The sequence below is a fragment of the Mizuhopecten yessoensis genome, unplaced genomic scaffold, assembly GCF_002113885.1.
Source record: "Mizuhopecten yessoensis strain PY_sf001 unplaced genomic scaffold, ASM211388v2 scaffold4301_2, whole genome shotgun sequence".
Lineage (NCBI taxonomy): Eukaryota > Metazoa > Mollusca > Bivalvia > Pectinida > Pectinidae > Mizuhopecten > Mizuhopecten yessoensis.
In genome coordinates, this window is record NW_018405477.1 from 178,740 (window position 1) to 197,546 (window position 18,807).

The 18,807-nt window shown below is 36.0% G+C and overlaps 1 protein-coding gene across 5 annotated transcripts in view; it reads left to right on the forward strand.

Moving 5' to 3' along the window:
* Positions 1-18,807, forward strand: part of LOC110448791 (phosphatidylinositol 4-phosphate 5-kinase type-1 alpha-like) — a 66,236-nt gene that overhangs the window by 15,548 nt on the left and 31,881 nt on the right. For 4 of the 5 annotated variants that reach the window (XM_021495233.1, XM_021495235.1, XM_021495234.1 and 1 more), the window contains exons 5-13: positions 2,852-2,969; positions 3,326-3,478; positions 4,317-4,376; positions 5,152-5,391; positions 6,671-6,748; positions 7,658-7,796; positions 12,191-12,311; positions 14,905-15,037; positions 17,735-17,822. In XM_021495233.1, coding sequence (XP_021350908.1) covers positions 2,852-2,969; positions 3,326-3,478; positions 4,317-4,376; positions 5,152-5,391; positions 6,671-6,748; positions 7,658-7,796; positions 12,191-12,311; positions 14,905-15,037; positions 17,735-17,822 — 1,130 coding nt within the window. The remainder of the gene's footprint in view (positions 1-2,851; positions 2,970-3,325; positions 3,479-4,316; positions 4,377-5,151; positions 5,392-6,670; positions 6,749-7,657; positions 7,797-12,190; positions 12,312-14,904; positions 15,038-17,734; positions 17,823-18,807) is intronic. The other variant, XM_021495232.1, reaches the window with a different exon arrangement.

An 18,807-nucleotide genomic window follows, 5' to 3' on the forward strand; every position in this document is an offset into this window, starting at 1 on the left:
CTTCTTAACAAGCAAAAGGCCAAGAGTGATGATATTTGGCCATTAACATGCTGGGATGAAGGACTACCAAGTGAATGACCTTCACCCATATTCAAGGTCACAGTGGTCAATATATGTTTCAATCTTTAAATGATTTGTTCTATATAACCAAAAGGTCCAGTGTAATGATATTTTGCCAGATGCATGCTGTGTTGGAAGACTATAAACTCTGTTCAACCTAATGTCCATGTTCGACATTCAACGTCACAGGCGTCATATGTATAAATCTTTAAATAGGTTCTTATGAATCAAACACTGATATTCTGCCTGTAGATGTATTTTAGTCCACTTTTTAAGATTACAAGTGTGAGATTAATACCAGGTGAGCGATGCAGGCCCATTGGGCCTCTTGTATTATCATTAGAGTGCATTCGAGATACTGCAGGGGTTCCGCTCACTTACGCTCTCTGCACCCCTAGAATATGTCCATCCTCGATACTCCAGGAGTTACTTACGCTCTCTGCACCCCTGGAATATGTCCATCCTCGATACTCCAGGAGTTACTTTCGCTCTCTGCACCCCTGGAATCTGTCCATCCTCGATACTCCAGGGGGTACTTTCGCTCTCTGAACCCCTGGGAAATGTACATCCTCGATACTCCAGGGGGTACTTTCGCTCTCTGAACCCCTGCGATATGTACATCCTCGATACTCCAGGGGTCATGCTCACAAACGCTCTCTTCACCCCTGGGATATGTACATCCTCGATACTCCAGGGGGTACTTTCGCTCTCTGAACCCCTGCGATATGTACATCCTCGATACTCCAGGAGTTGGTTTCGCTCTCTGCACCCCTGGAATCTGTCCATCCTCGATACTCCAGGGGGTACTTTCGCTCTCTGAACCCCTGGGAAATGTACATCCTCGATACTCCAGGGGTCATGCTCACAAACGCTCTCTTCACCCCTGGGATATGTACATCCTCGATACTCCAGGGGTTTCTTACGCTCTCTGCACCCCTGGAATATATCCATCCTCGATACTCCAGGGGTTTCTTACGCTCTCTGCACCCCTGGAATATGTACATCCTCGTTACTCCAGGGGTTACTTACGCTCTCTGCACCCCTAGAAGATGTCCCTCCTCGATACTCCAGGAGTTACTTTCGCTCTCTGCCCCCCTGGAATATGTCCATCCTCGATCCTCCAGGGGTTACTTTCCCTCTCTGAACCCCTGGAATATGTACATCCTCGATACTCCAGGGGTTACTTTCACTCTCTGAACCCCTGGAATATGTCCATCCTCGATACTCCAGGGGTTACTTACGATCTCTGAACCCCTGGAATATGTACATACTCGATACTCCAGGGGTTACTTTCACTCTCTGAACCCCTGGAATATGTCCATCCTCGATGCTCCAGGGGTTACTTACGCTCTCTGAACCCCTGGAATATGTACATCCTCGATACTCCAGGGGTCATGCTCACAAACGCTCTCTTCACCCCTGGAATATGTCGCAACCAAATCGAAGACTCAGTGTACACCACCTTGTTAATGATGCAAGAAGACTTGATTGGTCCTTTGATGTACATCAAAGAATCTCACTGTAGCATAGCGGTAAAATTGACTGGCTTTGAAGACGCGTGTCATTCCTCTATAATATTCAGAGGACAATTATCAGCCTAGCGATTGGTCAGGTTTTCTTACCCAAAAGGCCAATCAAATAGCTAGCTATGTGGCTTCAATTTTGCTATGACATATTCCATGGGTGCAGAGAGCGTAAGTGAGTGTAACTTACCCCTGGATATCGAGGACGGTTATTGAGATATTTGAAATATCCGTTTCATTGTATGATACGTGGGAAATCCACATCGCAAACACAGTGTTAACCCTTTCACCACTGTATACCATGTTGGACTCGTCCAGACCAAAACATGGAAGAGTTTACTAAAGTTACATAGGGGTGAAAGGGTTAATATGAACACTAACATTAAAGAGCTGTAATACTTTCATATAAGCTCAGTAGTGCACTATTTCATATCTGGAAAATTCTGCTCGTCAAATATACACAATTTCTTGTGACTATGAAAATTATTCACTATCCCAGACATATTAGCCCCATGCGACAGGCTAATGGAATGGTACAAGTGGGATGCTGGAATACGAATGAAGGGCATAATATCAAAGTTTTACTGACAGTGTATAAAAACTTGGTGCAAATGAGGGGCATAACATCAGAGTTGTACTATGTACACGAGGGGTGTTATGTGAAGATTTTACATTATAAAAACAGGGGGTTTAAATCAAGGTTTTACTGTATATGAGGGATGGTACATTACATCAGTTTTACTGTATAGGTGAACAAGGGACATTATATTTAGGTTTTACTTTATAGGTGAACAAGGGACATTATATTTAGGTTTTACTGTATAGGTGAACAATAGACATTATATTAAGGTTTTGCTGTATAGGTGAACAAGGGACATTATATTTAGGTTTTACTGTATAGGTGAACAATGGACATTATATTTAGGTTTTACTGTATGGAAATGAGGCACGATATTGGGGTTTTTCTTTATAAACAAGGGTGTTATGTCAAGGTTTTACTATAATTATATATATGAGGGATGATATGTCTTTTTTACTGTATATATAAACAAGGGGCATTATATCCTGTGCTGTGTATAAACAAGGGGCATTATATCCTGTGCTGTGTGTAAACAAGGGGCATTATATCCTGTGCTGTGTGTAAACAAGGGGCATTATATCTTGTGCTGTGTATAAACAAGGGGCATTTAATATATCATAGTTTCATTATATGAATCTGAATATTTTTAATCACCGATGAATATATTTTCTGCTATTTATGTTTACAGAGAAGGAAGCAACCTCACACCCGCTCACCACTGTAGTGATTTCAGGTTCAAAACCTATGCTCCGATTGCGTTCAGATATTTTCGAGAGTTGTTTGGAATTCAGCCTGATGATTTTCTGGTATGTATCGATCGTCTCAAATCTGTAGAAATCTAATATCTCCGATTAAAAATTGAACTCAACTGATTCTCTCAAATTTATAGAAATCTAATATCTCCGATTGAAAATAAAACTCAAATTGATTCTTCCAAATCTATTGACTTAAATATCTCTGATTAAAAATAAAACTCAAATTAATTTTCAGGGTAAGTGAACATCAAAACTACACTTGCCCTGGGTTGAAATTCTACATGCCCCATTTTCATCTAGATGCAGTAGACTTATAATGTGAATAAATATGTGAACTGCTTAATACATGCGCAGACTGTCTTACCCCAGTGCTAGTGACAGTGTTTAACTTTTTGTTGATTTTTCAGCTGTCCCTATGTGACGACCCCCTAAAGGAACTGTCTAATCCTGGTGCTAGTGGAAGCATTTTCTACCTTACCTCGGACGATGAGTTCATCATTAAAACTGTTCAACACAAAGAGGCGGATTTCTTACAGAAACTACTTCCTGGATACTATATGGTAACGACAGAAATACAGGAGTTTGTGCTGTTTTCCACTCACTTTTATATGTATTAGGTTACATAGATGCAGTTACTTGTAAAGCATTTCAAGATTAAGTCCATGCACGCAGGAACTGACTGAGGGTCTGAGAAACGTTTACCTGACTCCCACGGACAATTATTTGCATTGATAAATATAATGACTTAAGGCACAATTATCTTTCAGGAGGCCATTTTCCAAAATGAAATTAGGAAATAAATTAGATTTATAACATTTTAGTTGTAACATTTAACATACTGAGTATTATTCTGATTTCTCTGAGATTTTCCTTCTGTAATATTGACCAGATTTAAGATGTCATGTTTAAGGCCAAAAAAAAAAGTATTTTTAGCTCACCTGGCCCGGCGTCCATTGTCAGGAACAGGTGAGCAATACAGGCCCTCTGGGCCTCTTGTCTCGGGTAACCCGACTGACCCTTGTTTTTACCTCTGACTCCAACAATTTTGTTTCACTTAAATGTCCCATTGAAATGTATCACATTGTGATCAGCTAGCTGACGCGGTGATTCTGTGATTCACGTGCGATGATTTGACCCAAAGGCGATGTGCGACAGTGTGTAACGACACTCGTTGTAGTCTACACTTTGTCAAGCTGCTATTTGGACATGTTTAACTTACTGTTGGTCTGATCGTAGATGACGCTCGCCGCCGCAGGCATATTTCATAGCTATTATACTTACACTTATAGCATTCATATATGTACACTGTACAGTGCTTTAAGTGAAGATAACATACTTTGGTGATCGTTATTGAAGTAAAGCTTCAGGTGATTCATTTCTGTGAATTTCTTTTTTCAGAATTTAAACCAAAATCCACGGACGTTGTTGCCCAAGTTTTATGGTCTGTATTGTTACCAGGTAAGATATTTTTATGTTGGGATAGAAATAACGAAAGTATGTACTGCATCAATTCTCCAAGTAAGATTTGCCTAAGAATGAGGAGGATTTTTCTTTAATGCTGACAGTATCAAACTAGTTTGATTTGTGTCTTCTAATTTTCTTACCATTTAAAGACGAAACTTTTTTTTTAATTTGCTACCTACCTTAAATGTAGAAAGTCCACTTTAAAGAAAAGATTTTAGGCTGATTTTCATCAGGCATTGTTTAAGATCCTAAATAATCTGTAAAAGTGAAAATTATTGCATGTGGAAATGTTTGTGTTTTGATTCTTAAAATGATCATGGTGTGGAAAACTTTCACGTAAGTATATTTTACTCTGAAATTTAAAGTCTATATATATCTCAATAACTTTTGACACATGCATTAGGTAACACAGGTGTCTAGGGGATTGAGCTTACTACGAAGTTTGCTTAATGTAGAATTGCACATTTATCACTAGTGCGTCTATTTCCTTATATGGAGTCTCTCTCCTTATATGGAATCTGATTTCTCTTTATTTAGAAACTCATTCATTATTTTTATAATCTATAAATATATATTTATGTGTGGATATTTTCGTACTAATTTATGTGACATGAAAAATGCAAAACATTTCAACATCGCAAAAATTTCCTCTTTTACAGTAAGTTCATATACTTTTGTTTTATGAGAAACAAGGTACGAGGGTATGATTAGAAAAAAAAAATCTTAAAATGTTATTTATGCCAGTTGATGCAATTTTCTTTCTTTTCAGTGTGGTGGGAAAAATATCCGGTTTGTAGTTATGAATAATTTACTTCCATCTTCTGTTAAACTCCATGAAAAATATGATCTTAAAGGAAGTACGTACAAACGCAAGGCGTCGAAACACGAACGCAGTAAGAGCAGCCCGACACTTAAGGATTTAGATTTTAGTGACATTCATCCCGAAGGAATTCTACTGGAGAAAGACAAACACGACGCCTTGGTGAAAACCATACAGAGAGATTGTCGGGTAGGACCTACAGTTGTCTCCCCTTATACACAGATCTTCTTTGATATATTTATGATGTTTGTTACTGAAGCTCATCATGGAATAAGTTTTAATATTTCATCCTCCTTTAGAGTGTCTCATAGGCAGACTATGGCCGGATGTTAATACATCATGATTTATAGTTAGAATTGAAGATATTTTAAATCTGCTTTTTAAAATGTCATTGTTTTAGTATGCACTAACGTGTGACACTATAATGAAATAAATTGCTCATCATGGAATATGTTTGTCAGAAATGGGTTTCACGTCATCTTCAATGTTTAGAATTTGTAATGTACATCTCAATCCTTTACTGAGGATATTACAGGAATGATTTAGTTCCTAATTGACAATAGCTTGTGACGTTAAAAGATAAAATTAAAGATTCTTATGTCATTTAAATGCATGCTGAAACCTACAAGGGACACTGAAATGTCGACTAACCTGACATAGATTTGTTTATTTTGTTTTTGCCGACACTATACCTCTATATTTTTCAGCATGTTTAACTTAGAGCAGTCTTGTAACATTTGAAAATTTGGTAGAATTCATTCGTATAAACGGAAATATAATAAAATGATCCAGAAGTGTATGAAAAGAAAAAATGTTTTCACAAAAATACAAATTTGTTAACCAATGAAATGGTAAGATATTTAAAAGAAAACTTTATTGATATGTATTTAAAATAACTTTGTGAGATTATTAGAATCTTTCACTCCCTTGAGGATGAGCTAGGGGAATCCTCTACCTGAGGGGAAAGATTATTAAGTTACCGAGCACGACACTTTGCGGAGTGTTTGGCAATTTAAGAATCTTTCCCGATCTCACCTCAAAGGGGTTATTGTTTTTTTCTCATACCCTGTTCACCCTTGTCTCACCCTAGGGTTGAGACAGGGGATTCCACTATTCATAAGAATGGTGTTACGTCATGTCAATGATCCATCAACGTCACGTCAACCCTGAATTAACCCTGTAACGTTAACATTACATTCTGTATAAGATACACAATGGGTGAACAGGGTCAGAGAAAAAGAATCAGTCACCCCCTGAATGTAAGATTGGGAATCTCAACCCACAGGGAAAGATTCTTAAAGCCTCGTGTTTGACAACTTAAGAATCTCTCCTCCCCCCTGTGGTATAAATTCCCAAGGGGGTGAAAGATTCTATTAATCTCACACCGGGAAAAGTGTGAATACACCTTGGTAATAGAAATTGATGTCTTATACTGTATATTTTACCCAGATGTTTTTTTTATTTCCAGGTGCTAGAGAGTTTTAAGATCATGGATTACAGTTTACTGTTAGGGGTATATAACTTGGATCAGGCAGCAAGAGAAAAGGTAAGCTAATTACAGGTAAAGATGTAGTAATTCTGTGTGAGAAAAGGTAAGCTAATTACAGGTAAAGATGTAGTAATTCTGTGTGAGAAAAGGTAAGCTAATTACAGGTAAAGATGTAGTAATTCTGTGTGAGAAAAGGTAAGCTAATTACAGGTAAAGATGTAGTAATTCTGTGTGAGAAAAGGTAAGCTAATTACAGGTAAAGATGTAGTAATTCTGTGTGAGAAAAGGTAAGCTAATTACAGGTAAAGATGTAGTAATTCTGTGTGAGAAAAGGTAAGCTAATTGTGGTTAAAGACGTAGTAAGTTGATCATTCTGTGTGAGAAAGATAAGATTTTTGCAGACGATATATTTACATTTCCACTGCAAGAACCTATATAACCTTTTCCGGAAGAATTTGCATTGATAGGGCTATGAAATGCAATTTGATCTGACTCAGTTTGAAGCTTCTCTTGCCACCTCGAATAAATATAGACAACTGTTAGAAGCAACCATTTTGATGACTTTAGACTTATGGAAGTCTAGTTTGCATTCATGACAAACACTTTTAATATTGAATATATAAAATAATATCTATATTTAGATCAATATTAGCTATAAAATTTGAATATGTGGACTAAACAGCATTTTTTAGTGTTTTAACTTAAAATACTGGTCTAAAACTTCTGTTTATAGAAATAAATCAGCAAAAAGATTAACTGTCAACTAGGACTAAAAACTTCTGATTCTTTATTTTAAAAAATCATAGTTTTGGGGTCGAGGAAAGATTGTTTATTGCAAAAAAACATGTCCTCTTATGGTTAAGGTACAACATTCTCATTCAGTTTGAAAAAAACACCCTTGAAAGCTACTCTGCAATTTTCTCTTTTGGAGCAGACATGAGGATTGCTTTGTATGTTATTTTCCAGGCTAAAGAATTGGAGACAGTAAATCAAGAGACGACGACAAACTCAAGTGCGGGGACGTCCCAGGGCGGGGCATCGTCCCTACCCCCTGATGCACTTGCGGACTCTTACCCAGGTGCCACTACTACTCCCCCTAAAACAGGTGTGCGGCTACTAACCTCTAGGTGCTTCTCTACCTGGTTCCATACTCATCCGTCTACTCACCATTTAACCCTTTCACCCCTATGTAACTTTAGTAAACTTGTCCATGCTTGGATCTGAATGAGTCCATTATGGTCTACAGTGGTGAAAGGGTTAATTGCTAATGAAGCAATGGATGTGATAACGAGAGTTAATTAGTGTATGTGATGTATTTTTCCTTTAAATAAAGGTATTGTTAGTTAACCCTTTTACCCCTATGTAACTTAAGTAGACTCTACCATGCCTTAATATGGATGTGTCCATTATGGTCTACAGTGGTGAAAGGGTGAATAGGATTTAATAGCGTAGATGATGGACGCAGGCAATTACTTGCCTCTATGTCCATAACATATAATACAACAATTTTGATTTACAAATCACTCCCGTTTTTAGATTTGTAGCTAGCTAGGTGATTAAATTTCAGTTCAAGATGTTTCCAGTGATTATCCGAACTAATTTCAAAGTTTTTAGTTGTTAAAGCTGTATGACCGCCTCGGGAAGACTGTTCCATATATCAACAGTTCTGTAGGCAAATGAATGTTTCCTAATACTTAATTTACAATGTTTTTTCTTTATTTTATGTGTATGCCCTCTTGTTTTAGATGTTCAAAAGTTTATAGACGTTAATTATGTCTTCCCTCATTTTTCGGTATATAGTTTCTACATTACCTTTCTAATTTAAACTTTGTTGTTATTTTGGCAGCAGTCCTAGGCCCATTTCGTTTATGCAGAACAACTGGTTTGTCCGTTTTTAAATCTAGCAATCTTGTCGGTCCTGCAAATGTTAAGGCAGGCCTTGCAAGGCTTTGACAAGCCTGGCCTGAAAGCAACATCAGATTACTAGGTCCGACCTTATTTTCATAAACGAACAACTCTGGTCCAACCAGTTCAACGGTTTGAAACGCGATAAATAAAAGTGACTCAGATATTTGTGTCTTTCGAAGTGGGCGTAGCACAAAGTGTTAAGTTTTATAGCCAATATTTTCTTGATTTCTTTTCATTCTATATGAAATGAATATAAGAGAGAGAGAAAGAAAGTAATTTTGTTTCATTGATTGAAATAATTGATTATTTTTAAACGTCCTTGAAGAATTTGATTGGTTTCTCTACCAGATACAAATGAGTAAAATTACTGTTTATCAAAATTCAAAGCTTATTACCTGGTATTATGAAATCATTTGACTCGTATATGTCGTGGTAAGTATTGGAAGTGGAACACAAATATGTGGAAACCCTTAACCTTAACCTTTAACTCATTCACCCCTGAAGACACATTGAACTCTTCCATTTCAAAGGTTGGAATAGTCTCATTATGAAATTCAGGGGTGAATGAGTTAATGAAGTTTAATAAGTATTGAAGATGAGTATGGAACCACAGCCTTTTGTATATATAATCATTAACTAATGGTTTTATCTTACCAGCTTAGGGAGATCAAAAAAAAATCCAGGAGAAAATTTGTTTTTGTGCAAATTCTGAGAACTTCTTTAGAAATCTGTACAAATTGTTTCGTTTGATCAAGACATGATCTACATACTTGTGTAGATTTATCTTTTGATACATTCATATATTTTATTTAAATCATAGTAAAAGTTTTTTTGATCTCCTGAATAATCTAAAATTTGTGTTTTGGGTGAAACACTGGTTTGGAAAACATGGTCCATACGTTTGAATTTCTTCACATTTCTTTTCTGTTTACTTCTCAGCAGTTTTAATGGCTATAAACAAAAAGTCCTCTGAGACTGAATATTTTCACTGAGAAAAATATATGTTATATGATTTGTTAATTTCTACTTAAAATACAATATTGGACTTGAAGTTATATGAAGAACAATAAAAATGTTAAATCAAAATAGGATAATATGAATTTGATACTGTAAATACAAAATTGGACTCCCTGTTAAGAAGAACAATGAAAAATGTTAATTAATCATAATATAATGATATTAATTTGTTCATATACTGTGTAAATATTTATGAAATTTGAGAATCAGAAAGTAATATGTATTACACTGTAGAAGTGTCACTGTGTCCAGCCTGGTAAGTTAAAGGGGACTAAACAAGTGCTTTTATTAGGTGGAAAGGAGATTTCTCCAGTTTCAATTACAGTCAAATAAAACAATCATGTCAAAGATTATAAGTTAGATATTCCGTCTTTGCGTATTGCAGAGTTATCTTCTTTTGTGAGCAGGTATTGATTGTTACATCATTAGTTTGTGTTAGAAAATTACGTCGTTTTCTCAAAAACTGATGACGTTACTCTCACAAACAAGTGACGTAACAATCAATACCTGCTCACAAGAGAAGATAACTCTGCAATACGCAAAGACAAAATTTGTGGATAATTGACTGTTATCAATTAACTTGTAACTGGATTTTTACTGATCAGGTAATGAATTATAATTTTCCCGTAACTGATCTTTGGTTCTATAATGTTCGTACATACAACTCAGATCTGTTATTATCATTAAATTATTATAATAATCAGGGTATTTGTCAAATTGATCAAGTTATTATGATGTTGGTCTGTGGTAGGTACTAATAACACTTGCTATTTAAAATTAAAACCCATCTAACATCACGAGTCCTCTGACTATATACACACACACCTAATACCGCTGTAATCCTGGGTTATACTTTGTGTGATCTGTCCACATCACTCCACGTATTTGAAACTTGTTAGCCTTAAAAAGAGAGAGAGGGGGAGGGGAGCTAATTAGAACAGGAGTTAAATTTGATTCTGTTAATTTATTTAAAATTTAAAATATCAATTAATTGTCCGTATTTAAACATACATACATTTGTCTCCATGCTGTTTACATGAGTATAGAAACCTGTTAGGTTAGCAGGTTTTCAGATCGATAATTCTTGACCGATTTTGTCTACTGAACATTATATTTGTATGATAATTATGAAATATAACACATTTAAAAGAAAATCATTTTTTTCCTTAAGAATTTGTAGATGTATTTGTTTATCAGCTGAGCTGAGTATATCTGCTTGTATATACCCTGTACCATGTATATATCCGATTCAGCTAGAATATTTCGGGTTTGGTCTTTGACAGACAACTGTTGCAGCATTAATGGTGTCTTTCGCTACGCATTACAATATTAAAGCTTAAATAACCAAGGCTCCGATTTCTCTATAAACAAATCAACTTTATTTTTAGCCTGTAGGCCTTCCCATTGAAAAAAAAAGTGTCTTCAGATTTTGATAGATCATAATACAGAGAAAAACTAATGCTAAAACAATTAGAGAATAATCCTAATGTATTTTGAGATTTGCGGCAGCATATCGTGATTATACTCAAACTGTCTTAAATTGAGTTTTACTGGCGATGCAGAGTGAAGCCAGTAAAACGGATATATGCGATGGTGGTTATACAGTCGCAAATTAGGTCAATTGACCTATTAATTGCTGTGTTATGTCACAAATAAAATAGAATCAGAATTTAACTTTGTAATTTGTTTGAGAGAAATTAGAGCCTGGAATTGACTAGATAGTTGCCTTCATAGTCTTTCATTTCTCAGAATCTTTTTACGCTAGAAGGGAGGAAAGTTTTTCTTATTTAATTTTGATTTCTGAAGCCAAGAACACAAAGCCTGATTAACATCAGTTTGCATAGTTTTCAAAAATATTTCCTAAATTTTGAAATAAATTCTGTATTGTGATGATGTTAAATGTAACACATGCATTAAGACAAAGAAGAGAACTGAAAGATATTCCATAAATTGGGAGAAACAAATGAAAATTTAAGCAAATGTTTGATTAAGCTATATCATGCTTTGAACTAGACCTTCAGCTGTAGTAAAAGACAACTTTGTTAATAAATAGCTACAGTCACTCTACAGCCTAGGTATCGGGCCTAAGCTTTCGGGCCTAGCCCTTCATCGGGATGGAATGGTCCTTGCACCTATATATTATTCAAATATGAATGCGACATAAGGGGTTGAACCATTCAATCCCTGATGAAGGGCTAGGCCGGAAACCTTGGACGTAGAGTGAGTGCTGCTATTTATTGTGTTGTATTCCCTGTAGGATCTTTATAATAAACATTTATACAACATTGTTATCAAACGCTATACAGATGTAGATTATTTTGACTCAAATTGCATTTTAATCTTTTCATTGAGTGGATGATAAATGGATACAAGAAAAACTTTTACACATGTTTAATTTCACAATATTTAATTGTTCATTAAAAAGTTATAAAGAGAGAACAATATTTTATTTTATATTTTTATGTAAATAAGTTTTTAACATTATACATTCTGTACTTCTTTTCTATTATTTGTGCTTTTGATAGCTTCAGGCCTGTTTAAATTTTATTTAACTTAGTGTTTCTATGACGACAGGTTCTTCGCTGGCGAGGACCAAGTCTATGAAGACACGATTAGCCAATTTTTCGACAGCCATTGAGGCGATTCAAGCTTCACGAGGATATGATGACGATGAAGATGAGGATGAAGACATTCCGTAATTGTCATTCATTATCTCTCTAGAACATCAAGTATTGTTGTCTTTGTTTTTAGAGAGGCATCATTTAACATCAATTCATTTCAATAATGTTTCAGGAATTTTGAAATCTATTTTAAATCCACTTATTTCCTCCCTCCATTCTGTACCTAGATAAATATAATGTTATATAACACATCTTATAGGATGTTTGGCATGTGTATATAGCAATGTCCCAACACCTGTCCTATCTGACAAATTCATGTGTCATAAACAAATCAAAACTACGATGGGACACCAAAACAAAATATGATACAATGACGAAGGGAGATAACTACTACTAGCTTACAAAGCCTGAATATGAACCAACACTGTAAGAAATTGATTTCTGAATGATACAGTGTGAAAATGGTAGCTATCTTGCAAAAGCAGTCAAAATATGTTTGTACCAATATTTTGAAAATTCTCATTCATATTAAATAATAAACTGAATGTATTCATTATTTGTCACAGACATTGAATAGCTTTTCATAATTTTGTTCTGTAGTATAAGGTTTTATTACTGAAGGATTTTAAATCACCTGTATGTAAATTTCTGTTTTGCGTCGTAGGCCTGGTGGTATGTCAGCCTGTAGTATAAGGTTTTATTACTGAAGGATTTTAAATCGCCTGTATGTAAATTTCTGTTTTGCGTCGTAGGCCTGGTGGTATGTCAGCCTGTAGTATAAGGTTTTATTACTGAAGGATGTTAAATCACCTATATGTAAATTTCTGTTTTGTGTCGTAGGCCTGGTGGTATGTCGTCCTGTGGTATAAGGTTTTATTACTGAAGGATTTTAAATCACCTGTATGTAAATTTCTGTTTTGCGTCGTAGGCCTGGTGGTATGCCAGCCTGTAGTATAAGGTTTTATTACTGAAGGATTTTATATCACCTGTATGTATATTTCTGTTTTGCGTCGTAGGCCTGGTGGTATGTCGGCCTGTGGTATAAGGTTTTATTACTGAAGGATGTTAAATCACCTGTATGTAATTTTCTGTTTTGCGTCGTAGGCCTGGTGGTATGTCGTCCTGTAGTATAAGGTTTTATTACTGAAGGATTTTATATCACCTGTATGTATATTTCTGTTTTGCGTCGTAGGCCTGGTGGTATGTCGGCCTGTGGTATAAGGTTTTATTACTGAAGGATTTTAAATCTCCTGTATGTAAATTTCTGTTTTGCGTCGTAGGCCTGGTGGTATACCAGCTAAAAACGCCAAAGGGGAGCGAGTCCTAATGTACATGGGAGTGATCGACGTTTTACAGAGCTACAGCTGTATGTAAATTTCTGTTTTGCGTCGTAGGCCTGGTGGTATACCAGCTAAAAACGCCAAAGGGGAGCGAGTCCTAATGTACATGGGAGTGATCGACGTTTTACAGAGCTACAGCTGTATGTAAATTTCTGTTTTGCGTCGTAGGCCTGGTGGTATACCAGCTAAAAACGCCAAAGGGGAGCGAGTCCTGACGTACATGGGAGTGATCGACGTTTTACAGAGCTACAGCTGTATGTAAATTTCTGTTTTGCGTCGTAGGCCTGGTGGTATACCAGCTAAAAACGCCAAAGGGGAGCGAGTCCTGACGTACATGGGAGTGATCGACGTTTTACAGAGCTACAGCTGTATGTAAATTTCTGTTTTGCGTCGTAGGCCTGGTGGTATGCCAGCCTGTAGTATAAGGTTTTATTACTGAAGGATTTTATATCACCTGTATGTATATTTCTGTTTTGCGTCGTAGGCCTGGTGGTATGCCAGCCTGTAGTATAAGGTTTTATTACTGAAGGATGTTAATCACCTATATGTAAATTTCTGTTTTGTGTCGTAGGCCTGGTGGTATGTCATCCTGTGGTATAAGGTTTTATTACTGAAGGATTTTAAATCGCCTGTATGTAAATTTCTGTTTTGCGTCGTAGGCCTGGTGGTATGCCAGCCTGTAGTATAAGGTTTTATTACTGAAGGATTTTAAATCCCCTGTATGTAAATTTCTGTTTTGCGTCGTAGGCCTGGTGGTATACCAGCTAAAAACGCCAAAGGGGAGCGAGTCCTGACGTACATGGGAGTGATCGACGTTTTACAGAGCTACAGCTGTATGTAAATTTCTGTTTTGCGTCGTAGGCCTGGTGGTATGCCAGCCTGTAGTATAAGGTTTTATTACTGAAGGATTTTAAATCCCCTGTATGTAAATTTCTGTTTTGCGTCGTAGGCCTGGTGGTATGTCGGCCTGTGGTATAAGGTTTTATTACTGAAGGATGTTAAATCACCTGTATGTAAATTTCTGTTTTGTGTCGTAGGCCTGGTGGTATGTCGTCCTGTGGTATAAGGCTTTATTACTGAAGGATTTTAAATCACCTGTATGTAAATTTCTGTTTTGCGTCGTAGGCCTGGTGGTATACCAGCTAAAAACGCCAAAGGGGAGCGAGTCCTAATGTACATGGGAGTGATCGACGTTTTACAGAGCTACAGCTGTATGTAAATTTCTGTTTTGCGTCGTAGGCCTGGTGGTATGCCAGCCTGTAGTATAAGGTTTTATTACTGAAGGATTTTAAATCACCTGTATGTAAATTTCTGTTTTGCGTCGTAGGCCTGGTGGTATACCAGCTAAAAACGCCAAAGGGGAGCGAGTCCTGATGTACATGGGAGTGATCGACGTTTTACAGAGCTACAGGTTTAAGAAGAAATTTGAGCACACCATGAAATCCATAGTTATAGATGGGGTGAGTATAATAGGATGTGTTATTGGCTGTGTAGAACAACCAGTCATCTCGTTTCCATTTACTGCTACTGATGGTTAAAATTTCAGAATCATGAAAAGAAACATAAAAATGTGTAAGTCTATGACCATAAAAAAAAAAAGACAATTTTTTTTATTTGGAATTTTTAATATGGCTTTTGAGATCTGTCTTAAAGTGTTGTGTGAAATCTAGAGAGAGATTAATTTCTGTGTACTTTGAAATTTCTCTCTGCAATTTAACTTTTGCATTTTTCATCCTCCACAATGAAGGCGAATTGATTATTATTATGAATAATAGCACACAACAACTATATACAGTAATAATTTACACAGAACAAAGCTGGATTTTACTGGTGAAGATAATATTTGATTGGACAAAATTTTTCTGGTGAACAGTATTGTGACGTTGTCTTCATTTCATTGATTTTCAATACACTGTTTACATTTCTTGAAAGTTTTATTTATGCAGTGTTTTGAGCAGGAAAACAATAGAAAACAAGTCCATTGTATTATCAAAACTTGAGATCATCAAGACATCAACTAGACGTAATTCTAGCAGAACTGGACTGGGTCGTTTGTTGGCAACCAGGTGGCTCAATTTGTAGAGCGGCCCTCTAGTTTGGACTTCATGGTAAGAGTGGAAAAATGAAAGGCAAAACTGGGATTCAATCCCAGAACCCTCAGAACTCCAGCTATATAGACTACGGGTTGAGCTACATGATAGCCAGTGAATAACGTAGTCCAGTTCAGCTACATTTCTCCCTCCTTTCTTCAAGTCTTTGCCCTTGAAGACAATACTATTTACAACCAAACTTTGGACATCCCTGACAAGCATTCACCCATTGCTTGAATCAAGGGCCGGCAAGCCCCCCCCCCCAATTCTGTAATAGGAGAAAGATAAATGTGACGACCAGACCGGGCTTCAAACCTGGGACCCTCTGAACTTTTAGACGGATGTTCTTCTAATTGAGCTACGATCTGGTCCAGTCCAGTCCTGCTACATACTATTTAACACATCACCTGTTAAATAGTACAGTTTATATTCCTGGTAAATATATCTTGTAATTGCAGTTGCAGTTGTAATCCTTGTGTATTTATGGATTGAATCCTGTTCTGTTGAGGTATAATAATCCTTACAGGACAAGGCTGACTCCATTACAGTATATCTTACAATCCCACATTTAACCCTTTCACCACTGTAGACCGTAGTGGACTCATCCAGATCAACGCATGGGAGAGTCTACTTAAGTTACATAGGGTTAAAAGGGTTTAAGAAAAACGGTCTACCACAATCTACATTTTTCAATAATTAAAATATCAAAACCATTTTACTTTCCAAAATTGTCGTTTCTTACCAGCTTTTTAACTATAATCCTTACATAGGACTAATTCCTGCAATTTGGTGATGTATTCATACACAAACATAACCCTCATACACTTTAGTAGGCTTTGTTTGCTGTTTAACCTCCTCGCAACATCAAAGGTCGTATGAGGATGGGTGCCTAGGGCGACAATGCCCGAAACAGAAAGTATGTAGAAGGCAAAGAGTGTTGCAATATGGGCAGCAGTTCAATTTTGGTCTGTTGAATTTCCTCGTACTTTCTGTATTCTTTATTTTATCTGTGTCTGATGTAAGACATAGAAGACAATCAACGACACATACACTACATACGGGATACAGCTGGTCTATTTCCTCGTACTTTCTTTACGCTTTATTTTATCTCTGTCTGATGTAAGACATAGAAGACAATCAACGACACATACACTACATACGGGATACAGCTGGTCTATTTCCTCGTACTTTCTTTACGCTTTATTTTATCTCTGTCTGATGTAAGACATAGAAGACAATCAACGACACATACACTACATACGGGATACAGCAGGGCTATTTCCTCGTACTTTCTGTATTCTTTATTTTATTTCTGTCTTAGACACAGAAGACAATCAACGACACATACACTACATACGGGATACAGCTGGTCTATTTCCTCGTACTTTCTGTACGCTTTATTTTATCTCTGTCTGATGTAAGACACAGAAGACAATCAACGACACATACAATACATACAGATAAAGCAGGTATATTTCCTCGTACTTTCTGTACTCTTTATTTTATCTCTGTCTGATGTAAGACATAGAAGACAATCAACGACACATACACTACATACGGGATACTGCAGGTCTATTTCCTCGTACTTTCTCTATTCTTCAGTTTATTTCTGTCTTAGACACAGAAGACAATCAACGACACATACAGTACATACGGGATACAGCTGGTCTATTTCCTCGTACTTTCTGTATTCTTTATTTTATTTCTTTCTTAGACACAGAAGCCAATCAACGACACATACAGTACATACGGGATGCAGCAGGTCTATTTCCCCGTACTTTCTCTATTCTTTATTTTATTTCTGTCTTAGACACAGAAGACAATCAACGACACATACAATACATACGGGATACAGCAGGTCTATTCTTAGCTTCTTCAATGTCCCCTTAACTGATACACCCCTGAAGACACATTTGAACTCCCCCAATTCAAAGGTTGGAATAGTTCATTATGAAAATCCATATTCAGTAGAAATGTACTTTAATAAGTATATTGTTGAGTCCAAGTTCAGTAGAAATGTATCTACAACAGTTTGATATTGATGATGAGCATGTTTTATTTTAACAGGACACTATATCAGTACATCGCCCTAGCTACTATTCCCAAAGATTCCAGACCTTTTTCGAAAAGCGTGTTTTTAGAAAGCTACAGACACGTAAGTTTTTATTACTCTGTCTAGTATCATCATTTGTTATGTGTTACGTCCGTGTCTCTTTTGTACTTGTCCGAATGTCCGTGAGATTTGTTGTATTCACTCACGCTTTTCCTGTTATTTTGCGAATCTAAATATAGATTTAGCTTGTCTTGTTTGTGATGTTGTCTTACGACGCAGTTGTTTCCATTTTTGAATTAAGTCTTAAAGTATTTCATGCATTGAGTTTTGTTTTAATCTAACGTAGTAGCTGACATTTGATTGATACACTTTTGCATTTTTAATTTATTGAAAGTTTTTCCGTGTTTCTTACATATTGATTTTATTGATTTATTTTCGTAGATAACACTACTGATTGTTTAGATATGTGATTCCTTATTTAATTACTCTTGCTGTTAATTTAACTCATTTTTCGCTTTTTTAGCAAAATGTTAATTTCTTTTTCTTATTCATAGATTTATCAAAACACTACTTTTCTTTAATGTTGTTTCTGGTTGTGAGTTGTCTCCCTTGTACAGAATTCTTTGGTTCTTAATTAGAATATTAGGATAGCACATTGATGGATATCTGGGTATATGTTGTAGATTAAGATTTGATTCCTATTTATTCATTGTAAAATTACTTTTTTCTTGTCAACAGTTATTTTTTTAAACAGAATTTTTTTTCTTGTCCTTGATGCACTGAAGTAATGACATTTGTAATTTATTGTGTAGAAATGTTTGTAAGTTTTTGCCAATTTTTTTTTAAAAATTAAATGGAAAACCTTAAAACCAAAACCCTTGTGTAATGAAATAAATTGACATTTAACTTATTTAAAATTAATTTAAGATGTTTACCTAGAAAGGATTTTTTTTATTTTTTTTTAAGACGCAAAATATTTTTACAAAATTATTCTACATGTAATATTTATTATTATGTATAACAGTTCTAACACATGGTATTGAAGATATTCTGCAACAGTCATTTTCAACTGCAATGTAATTCCCTT